The sequence below is a fragment of the Alosa alosa genome, chromosome 15 (genome assembly GCF_017589495.1).
Source record: "Alosa alosa isolate M-15738 ecotype Scorff River chromosome 15, AALO_Geno_1.1, whole genome shotgun sequence".
In the NCBI taxonomy this organism is placed as follows: Eukaryota; Metazoa; Chordata; class Actinopteri; order Clupeiformes; family Clupeidae; genus Alosa; species Alosa alosa.
Genome location: NC_063203.1, coordinates 12,769,882 through 12,780,502, shown reverse-complemented (window position 1 = coordinate 12,780,502; position 10,621 = coordinate 12,769,882). Strand labels below are relative to the sequence as shown.

Sequence of the window (10,621 nt, the reverse complement as noted above, 5' to 3'; positions counted from 1 at the left end):
GCACAAGTGACACAGGCTTCCTGGCATCCACCTACTCTATGTTCTACACACACACACACACACACACACACACACACACACACACACACACACACACACATACACACACACATCCAGAGTGTGTTGTACTAATTGAGCCTAAGGGAAGTACAAACCCACACATTTTCATGTAATGGTGTGCGATTAATTTAAAACTGTGCACTGCCCTTAACAATTCCTCACATAAATTAAACAATTCACACACAAACACACACACAGAGAAAGAGAGATAGAGAGAGAGAGGAGATATTCTACATCAATACTGGATTTTCACATGAGATTTTCACACAGCCACACAGATACAGGCACTGTACCAACGACCACTGACCACATTGCCCTGGGTATAAAGACAGGAAATGAGACCTGATGTCCATGACACACAGGAGAGGCATTAGACAGTGTCTCTGTCTAACTATATTTACCCCTCTCAATGTCTCTATCCCACTTCATACCCTTTTGTCTCCATCTCATCCTCCCTCTCTCTCTCTTTCTCCCTCCCTCCCTCTCTCCCTCCCTCTCTCCTGCTTTTGTTCTCTCGCTCTCCATTCTGGTGAGCCGGCGACATGGCCACATGCTGCACTCCTAGCCGTGGGCCTCCCGCTCCCCCTGATTAGATTAAATTGTCTCACCGAGTGAATTAAGGACAGAAATCAATTATTTCACTCCTCTGTCCCCCCGTATCGGCGTAATACGGGCTGGATATTAAGCGGGCCCTCGCTTCCGCGAGTTTAATCTTTGATTACACTTTCAATTTGAGACCCTGCGTTATCTGCCCCCATTATGTTGCCACACAAACATCGCTGAGACGCATCGTCACGCAACAGGGCGTGTGTTTTCTTTTCCCACTTCTTTGCTTCCTCCTGACGTTGCCTCCGTTAGCCCACCTCTTCCATAACTGACATGCATGGCGACATCGAATCATTTGTCATTTTTTTGTTGTTGTGTATCCTTTTGAACCGTCAAAGCCATTCAAGGCTGACGCAGGGCATCTGACAGTTAGTGTACATGCCCACAAAGTACAGATGTTGTTTCTTTTCTCCTGGACGTGTTCGAGCAAACCTTGTCAGCCATTGAGAGTGACATATTTTAGGAATAGCTTTCCAATTCAATATCACTGTGCCTATTGAGATTGCTCTGAATGGACTGCCATGAGCGAATGGCAGTGGAGAGATACACTGACAACACACACAAGAACAGTAGTGGCCACTGAACGGCAGAGCGCTGCAATATCGAATATCACAAGATAACCCAAGAGAAGCGCATAGTCTGACTCTTTATTTGGGATTGCAAAGAGAGAGAGAGAGAGAGAGAGAGAGAGAGAGAGAGAGAGAGAAAGAGATGAGTTTGTGGGAGAGATAGAGAGAGATGGCTGAAATGGAGAGCAAGAAAATATCAAGAGAAAGAGCAGCAAAGAGGAAATAAAATAGATAGACAGATAGTGATGCAGAGAGTGAATGAAAGAAAAAGAGAAACTATGATATACAGATAGAGAGGTGGAGAACCAGAGACGTGGATGGGGGGATAGTGACAGAGAAAGGGAGAGATGGAGAGAGAGAATGAGAGAAGGAGAGAAAGAGAGGCTATCCATGAAATAAATGAGATTCATTGTCTGTGTCCCATCCACGGCTAGCATCACTCCCTGCTTAAGCAGAGATGAGGGGCCAAGGAAGACTGTTTAAAGGTCAGGCCTGCGGACGGCCATGAAATGAACTTTCAGCTCCACTCCGGCCCATATATTGAATTCCACATGGACCGAGCGCAAGGAGAGAAAGAGAGGGAGCAATGGAGTTAAGGGAGAAAAAAAATACATACAGTAAACCAAAACAACCTTAGGTCTACTCTAATGGTTTATCTCAGTCTTTCACAGTGTATACTGTACTGTATGTGTCTTTGCCTCTGCTATACTGCCTCTTACTCACCCAAGCCCCCTATGTGACTGAATGCTTCTCCACAGTTTTGCTACAAACCTTAAAGAGAAAAAGAGGTGAGATTGCATTCTAAAGTAAAGGAGGCTTAAAAGATATTATGAAGGATTTTTGCATTTCTCTTTCTCTAAATCATAATAACAATTACACATCATGCCCCTTGAACATGATGTAGCTGAAGCTGCATTCTGTCTATGTGTATTGTTTTCTGGGTAGGCTGTGCCTACAGTATGTGTAGGTTTGTTTTCTGTTTCCACACCTGTTGCTTACGGTAAAACGAAGAGCCTGTCGCGAATAACGCTGAGAAATTCAGACAGTGTAGCCAATTATCTCTGCGAGGTGGTAAATTTAGTGTCTCTAACACATCACAGATAACACATTCCATTCACAACTTGTGTTGTTCTGCGACAAAGCATTTCTCATGGCACACTGTCTTAGCGACCAAGTCATTTCTATTCTTGATTGCCACCAAACAATTTTTGAGCATGAAAAAAAAAATCTCCTCAAAAACAAATGTTTATTTTTTTTCCGTCGCTTTTCACTTTGTGAATGTCCATCTTTCCTGAACGTACTGCAGGAACTAGTCAGGCTCTCAGTCGGCAGGGCCCCTGTTGCAGGCAAAGCAAAACAACACGTTCCGAGGAGTAATTCTGAGATCACCGCGTGAGCAGGTCTCCTGAGCCTGAGGATTCACAGTTCACTTTCACGGCTGCGGGTGGTTCATGGCCAATCTGCTCTCAAAAGGCTTGTTTTAACGAGTGCTTTAGAGCATCCGCATGCTGTGGGGCTAGTCCAGCCTGCTGTTGACTGAAGTGCATCTCTCCAGCTTTTCTTTTTAAAAAAAAAAAAAATAATAAATAAATAAATAACTGCACATCCAGGGATTGAAAGTACCTGTGATGTTTACTCGCCACTGGGACATCTTGTTTTCAGAGACGAGCCACGCTGCATGGCCCCTCAACATGATGTTGGCACTCAGACTCTCAGATCTCTGAGGTATAGTATCATGAAGCATAGTGTTCGAGTGCTTGAAATATTTCAAATGTTTTGAGTTAGCATTTATACTGTTATAGCAACATAGCAGTTAACATATAAGATGACTCAGTGGGAGCTAGTTTCCTCTCGTTGCTGTTTTATACCTACACTGGAGAGTGGATGTTAATTGTAAATTCTATAATTATAGATCTCAGATGGGCCCCACTTTATTTGGATATGCCTTCCTTTGCCATGTACCGTCTACTAATACTGATTCAACAGTAAGGAAGTATATGTAGAGTTAGGATTATTGTTTTTTGCTAAGAGAAATGTTTATTATATTTGTACATTTCTATTCATTATATTGTTTATATATTTTTTATGAAGTTTAGATTATGGGTGAGGTCAAAGTATGATTTAGTTTGGATTAATTTGAGGTATTTGATGTGTGTTTTTTCTTTTTGTCAACACTGTGCTTTTCAACATCTACCTGCCTCTTAACATTAAAAAAACAACTACAGAAAAATAACAAAAATAACCTGACAATTACTTCTCTCCATGGGGCTTTTGAAGTGCAGGGGTGGCTAACTATGAGACCTCAAGTCTGAGATAGCAGGAATCAGAAAGCATGAAAAAGAGGTAAGGATAAGTGAACGTCTAAGCTCACTTTGATTGCCAATTCATTTTTTTCCTCATTTAGCTGAATTTTAGCACATTTTTATATTTTGCTTCAGAAAAAATCAGAGAGCACTCTTTATCTCTCAGCACATTCTTTTTCAACATCCACAGGCTCCAAACAGAATCTAATTACTGTGTCTGCTTGCCCAAAGGTAGGTGATCTTATTAACTGACTATGTCACAAAAAACGTTTATCAGTTCACTTGTTTTAATCTCCTACGGCGAACGATATATGTCCTTTCATTAAGGGGGTCTTTCATAATCATAGACATTTAATTGCCCATGCACCTGAATTAGTTGAGGACCGCCTCAATTGTTGCCAAGGGGCTGAAAAAACTTTCAAAGTTTCCCTGAAGAAATGGGGGACACTGTGCGACTCTGCCATGTTGCTTTGAGCTCACCACACTGACAGCAGTGAAGTGTGTTGGTTGGCACTGGCAAGACATCAGAAGGGGTTGACGTGAGGCACATCATCATCCAAGGACAACACACAAATAAAGGACAAAAGCTCCGTCTCTGTCTCTGCGGGATCAGGCGTACATCAATGCAAGTTCACGCTGACCGAAAAAAAAAAAAAAAAGAATACACGCACATCAGCATGCAACAATCCCTCTGCAGTCCCCTCTAATGTGGAGATAACACCAAACTGGTGAAGACATCATGAGAATATGTAGAGGAATATTCAGGGATGTGTTTGGTAGAGTGAGCTGGAAGCTCAAAAAGCTGCAGTGACAGGGTAGGGAGAAAACAGCCAAAATGAGCAGCAGGGAAACAAATCCCTACCCTTTACCCACCTACCCACCCTCCCACCCTGCAGTCCCTCCACTTTCTTGCTGGAGCTTTTTGCACCCTGGTATGCCAGCTTGCCTGATCAGAGCGGGGTGGGTGGGTGGGTGTCTAGGGTGGGCGGGGGGCTCCGGATCAGTTCCGGGCTCAGCCGGCCGTCGCTTCTGCGGGATTAATGATATGCGGCGGTACACAACAGTGCCGGCAGCTCCAGTTCGTCCGAGCTCAGCGGCTTAAAAGCGTTCCGCGGGGCTAAGCCCTCACCCTTGGCCAGCAGCAACAGCAGAGGGAGGGACGGGGAACCCGGGACAGAGGGGATGGTTTTGGTGTTAATGGACCCCCCCCACTATCACCACCAAACACCCACCCCCTGTCGCAACGCAATGCTGGCACACGATCCAATTCTGGTTCTTGGCATGCGTTCACCTAGAGTCCTTCCTGGGCACACAAAAGCAGTGTGGCAGGTTTTGGGATCACCTGTCCCCACAGGTCCAATTTATGCAGCTGTTGCGTAGACACCCTGCCCGCCCCCCAACTCCACCGATGTGGCAGGGCTGTGTCTTTTCTTGAATCAGTGGCTGAGGTGAATGGGATCGCGGGGGCCCCACTGAGGCCCGGGTCTGACTCAGGGGATGCAGGGGAGTAAGTGAGGCGGAGCTGGTCGGGGAAGAGATCTCTGACCAGCCGACCCTCTCCCTGGAGCAATTAGCGGCATGCTGCTATTAGAAAAACAGTCGAGGTTAGCGCTGTTCTCTTGCAGCTAAGGTAAGCGTTCTGGAGGTAGAGAGACATCAGGAGGGTGGGCACATGCCAACACACACACACACATAAACAAAAAAGCATGAAAAGGCAGGCACGGAGGGATAGACAGGGAGGGAGGGAGCAAGAGAGGGGCGCTTGCCAAAGTCCAGCGAATTTGATGCTGCAGGTGCTTTATTTACAAGCCTTACATTGCATCTCATACATCGGATGCAAAATAATGGCTATCATGTATCATTAGAAAGCTCAGCGTTCTGAAGCCACACCACTGATGGAGGCAGACAATCTGTGTGTGTGTGCGTGTGTGTGTGTGTGTGTGTGTGTGTGTGGGTGTGTATGAGGGAGACAGATTCTCTTATGGATGTCTGTGATCTGTGAATGTGTGTGTGTGTGTGTGTGTGTGTGTGGGTGTGGGTGTGATCAACTCTGTCTATCAGCGTCTATCATCTGTACATTATGTGCTGATGGAAAGGTGTCATTGTTATTGTTAACAGAATGCCTCAGTGGAATCAACTGTTTGGTTGTTCACTTTAGAGCAACAGCCTGCATTTATTGCAGTTTAACCCAAGAAACGGACCGAAGTCTTGGAATGCATAAGAATTGCATTCAGACAAGCAGAGGTACTGCTCAGACTGGGCCAAATGAAGACAGATACCAGCAGAAACGAGCTTTTACTATCCACTTTTACACACAGCAAGAAAGTACAGAAAGTACACAAAAGGAAACCAAGAATTATCCAAACTTGTGAAGAAATAACATCTCATGTCAAGGGCATCGGCAAAGTCATTATTTATCTAACAACAAACAGAATCAATATCTCCTCAGCGACGACGGGGAAATGTATTTATTTATCTAGTGAGTTTACTTATTTATTTTTTCTCACACTGCCTTCATAGCCGTACTGATTAATGATGGACTGGTGGTCAGTAGCCTACCTTCGCCAGTTGACAGTGGTCATGGGCGTTGGCTGGATGGGTGTGTCATATGGCTTTGTAAAAGTAGCCGCCAAGCACCTCTCCCTTCAAACATGTTCTCTTGACCTAACGTATGTTCGTGCACAGCATTATACCAACAAACCTCGGGGCTGCGCTAAAACAATAACGGCACTGCCTTTCATGGGCAAAAAAATAACATAAACAAGTTCAGTGATATAATTAGAGACATATTAGATAACTGATGCACTTGGCCTAGACGATGACTTTACAAGAAATCTGCTATAAACAGAGATGGTTAGCAGATGACGGATACAGAAAATCTTGGGCGACGACGACCCCAAGATGCAGACTACTGCAAATGCCACGTTTGGGTCAGAGCAGCTCCCCTGCACAACTGAGAATCTTGAAGTTAACTACCGAATTCGCTATTCTAGGCACAAATATAGTGAATGACAGAAAGCACGATCCCGGCTACATTTCATATCCTGCGTAGCGCATCTATTGTATATTTCTACGACTTTATACAGACAGTTAACACAAGGTGTAATTTTGCAGAATATCTGGGACATGCCTGTTCTGTGGACATTCTGTTTTATTCGCTCATGTGTCCCAATACAGTAGCCAAACATAGGCGAACATACCATAGACTCAAGTGTAAAAACAGCAACAAAACGAACGTGTCAACAGATATTCTTACGCGTGATAAATGGGCATTCACCAAAGTTTGCTGTTAAAATGCGCAAGCATTTATCACGTCTTTTCGGGTGGTCTGGTTCCCGAACTTGCGCACCAGTATAACGTTGACTGGCTCAATGCAAGTATACGTGTTCTCATTACCGAACAGTGCAATGTCATGATCCATAGGCAACCGAAACAGGATCTCTTGTATGTACCTCAACCACAACTGTCCTGTGTGAAAACATGTTTCGGAAGTCATTCACTTAATAAGGACAGTGTCCTTGCGCTAGTTATTGCACCAAGACTCCCTACCACGCCCAGAGTCCGCAAATACGGGGGTAATCTGAGAGCTCCTACCTTTAATGACAAGTCCACATGCGCTGTAAAGCATGAAGAACAAGTGCTGTTTGAAGATCATATTCGTGTCCTTTTCCCACGGCCACGTCCGACTTGCGTCTTCTCTGTGATGAGACTGGAGATTTATCCTGGTAGTGCTGATGAAGTTTGTGACTGAGAGGGGAATTACATGGACTCCGAGCGTGAGGCAGCGACCTCGAATCTCTCCTGTCAAGTGCCCGATCCGGAGGCAGCGATACCGTCACCGTACCCGCGCTGGGGAAGAGATGCTCTCCGCGACAGAACGAGAAAGTGCCACTTCAGCCCTCCCTGCCTCTAGCGCGCCTCCGCCAGCGGGGTCCCGCCCACGCAGTTTGACAGATGAAGACGCCTCGCCAATAGCAAGCGCCTACAAATTACCAAACGAACTCTTCATGCAAAAACAAAAAGCACAAGAACATGTTGTTGCAACAGTTCATGTAATTGATTGGATTATTTTCCTCGTCTTTCTCAGTAAGGTCCTGTTTGTTGAACTTGGTTCTGTCCTGAGATTAATAGCCACTCACTGTGCCTGTGGACACTTTTATGTACTTGCATTTGCATGAAATTAAAGACGCCAAGTGCGAGGAAAATTGCATTCACTCAAATCTAGAGTGCTCAGAAGTATTGCAACTATGACACACCGTTTATGCAAATCGGCCCTCACATTGTGCATTTTCCGTCCATTCGGGTCAGCGGCGTGCGTTCACATTAGTGCCGCTTCTCATCATCAGTATCGTCGATGGAACGAGTCCCAGGAGTGTACCATTTCGCAAGGGAACCCAGATCCATACGCCACACACACCAGTGGCTCTTGCTGCCGGGATATTTCACTACTTCATCATCCTCACCGCGCAGCAGATACATGTGTTTGCATCAGCCCTTGACTTTGATTGGTCATCTGGGAAATCCATCACACAGAGAAAGAACGAGGACCTCTACAGATCTTTGCTAGAGGAGTTTGTGTGTGTGGGTGTGTGTGCCCCCCCCCTCCCTCTGTAATTGCCGTTTCCATTGACTTCCTCACAACTCAGGATGCATGGATAGACATTCTAAAGGAAAGCAGCTCCAAATTTGATAAATTATGTTACCCCCTCCAGCAACAGTGAGTGATCAGAAACGGACCTTGCCTGTGTCAGCTGGGGGAAGAGAGCTAGTTTAGCACAGCAGCACAACGAGTAATTTTCTCATGACAAGTCCTCCCATTCACTGCTAATCAGACATAACTGACTCACACCATCCGGGGCAAAATAATGGATAGCCGTGCTATTTGCCTGACAGTTGCTGAAAAGCATCCAGGTGCAGTCATTAGGCCCACCAGCGGAGCTCATCACCGGCATGCCTGTCCAATGACGCCGAGCTCTCTCTCCATTTCCACTCGAGTAGGAGAATCCACGTCGGCAGCAGTGGCAGTGCTAGAGGACTCATGGCATCCAGGTCGGAAGAGTGGAGAACATGCAGCTGGACATTAGTCTTCATTCAGCAAGTACCCCCCTTACACACACACACACACACACACACACACACACACACACACACACACACACACACACACACACACACACACACACACACACACACACACACACACACACACACACACACACACACACACACACACACACACACACACACACACACACACACACACACGCCCGCCCGGTTCGCGGGCACTGACCGTGAGCGTTTGGCCGAGCGGCAGCTCAAGAAGGAGGGCAAGGGGGCGAGAGCCTCAATCAGGGATCGCTCTCCGGAGCCCGTGGCAGGGATTTTACACATGGTTTAACGTGCTGCGCGCCAAATTTCATCCAGTTTAGAGCACCCACCACCAGCTCCGCTGCCACCACCCTCACCTCCACCCCCACAAGCCCCAGTGCTCCGGCTGAAAAATAGCAGCCACTGCCATATCACTCAAAATGAGCCCTGAAAGCGCAAGAGGGAGAGTATGGGAGCCATTACAAACACACACTCATACTCACAGATACATACACACACACACACACACACACACACACACACACACACACACACACACACACGCACACACACGCACACACACACACACACACACACACACACACATAGTCATATCCGCTTAACAAACAACACACTCACTGACACATACATACAGTATACACACACAGCTAAACAAATACTCACTCAAAGGAGTGGCACACACACACACAACTACACACACACACACACACACACACACACACACACACACACACACAAAGCTACACACACACACACACACACAAACAAACACATAAACACACACACAGTGGCAACCCAGTGATGTCCAGAGTGAACCTTAATCTCGAGTACTCAACAACACACAGTAGCCATAAAGCTGAAGGCAACGGCAGGACCTTTCTTTGTCAACATCCCTACATAGGATGAGCTAGGCAACTGCATGGATACATACACACACACACACACACACACACACACAGACACACAGACACACACACACACACAGTATCTCCCCAGACAGGAGAGGGAGACAAAGAGAGATACTCTCTCCCTCTCTCTGTTTCTCTCCCCCTCCCACACACACACACAGACACACACAGACACACACACACACACACACACACACACACACACACACACACACACACACATACACACACTGCACTTGCCTAAAAGATTTTACAGGGCTTCCTTGGTGTATTTTTTACCATTGGAGGTTACTGGGCTTTTCGGAAGCCATTTGCAAGCGCGCCATGGAGTCCTACATGTCTCCTAAAGGTCAGAGCCCCTGTCGGTCTGTTGGACCGCGGCGAGCAACATTTCACTCGAGTGCTTAGCATGGCTCCCGAGAGCTAATAGAACACATGGGAATGACTGCTGACAGAGGCACGGGAGCAGAAAGAGACACTCCAATTTTCCTGTTCAACTGCACCACCATACACACATACACACACACACACATACACACAACGAGTGTCATGTGACAGCAGCGCATTATTACAGCGCCTTCGCCTGGAGTTTGACCTTCCAACACACACACACCCCATCAGCCTCACCCCACGATACTAATCCAGCTGTCACAACGCAGCCCCTTTTACACCGTCCGTAATTAAGACGTGTCATCGTTTAGACCGAACAAGTCTAATTAACGTGTCTGATATGTCTCGGGGTTGTAGACTTTATTTGACATTGAGATGCCCCGATTCATCATCACATGAGGGTAGTAAAATAATCTGCCTTTGGGTGACAGATTTTAGGCCAGTGCCCTCTCAAGACTGGCAAAGAAATTACAGAGGCCCTGAGTACGTAGGCATGTACTGAATGATATGGAGGAATTACACGTCACAGTGACTCATTGATGGAATATTAGAGCTAGATATATTTAATCATGGGTTTCTTGTTATGAGTCAAGGACATGCAAGTCAGCAGTCCATGGATGTCATTACACAGCAAATCTATATAGGTGCAATCAAATCGCCGCCCAGAGGAATACTT

General features: G+C 46.2%; 1 protein-coding gene across 5 annotated transcripts in view; it reads right to left on the bottom strand.

Moving 5' to 3' along the window:
* cadm2b (cell adhesion molecule 2b) overlaps positions 1 to 7,876 on the bottom strand; it is a 140,110-nt gene extending 132,234 nt beyond the window's left edge. For 2 of the 5 annotated variants that reach the window (XM_048264865.1, XM_048264862.1), the window contains exon 1: positions 7,133 to 7,489. In XM_048264865.1, the coding sequence (XP_048120822.1) occupies positions 7,133 to 7,193 (61 nt within the window). In that variant the 5' untranslated portion in view covers positions 7,194 to 7,489. Of the gene's footprint in view, positions 1 to 7,132 lie in introns of all 5 variants that reach the window. The other 3 variants (XM_048264860.1, XM_048264863.1, XM_048264861.1) reach the window with 3 other exon arrangements.
* Between the last annotated feature and the right edge of the window lie 2,745 nt (positions 7,877 to 10,621).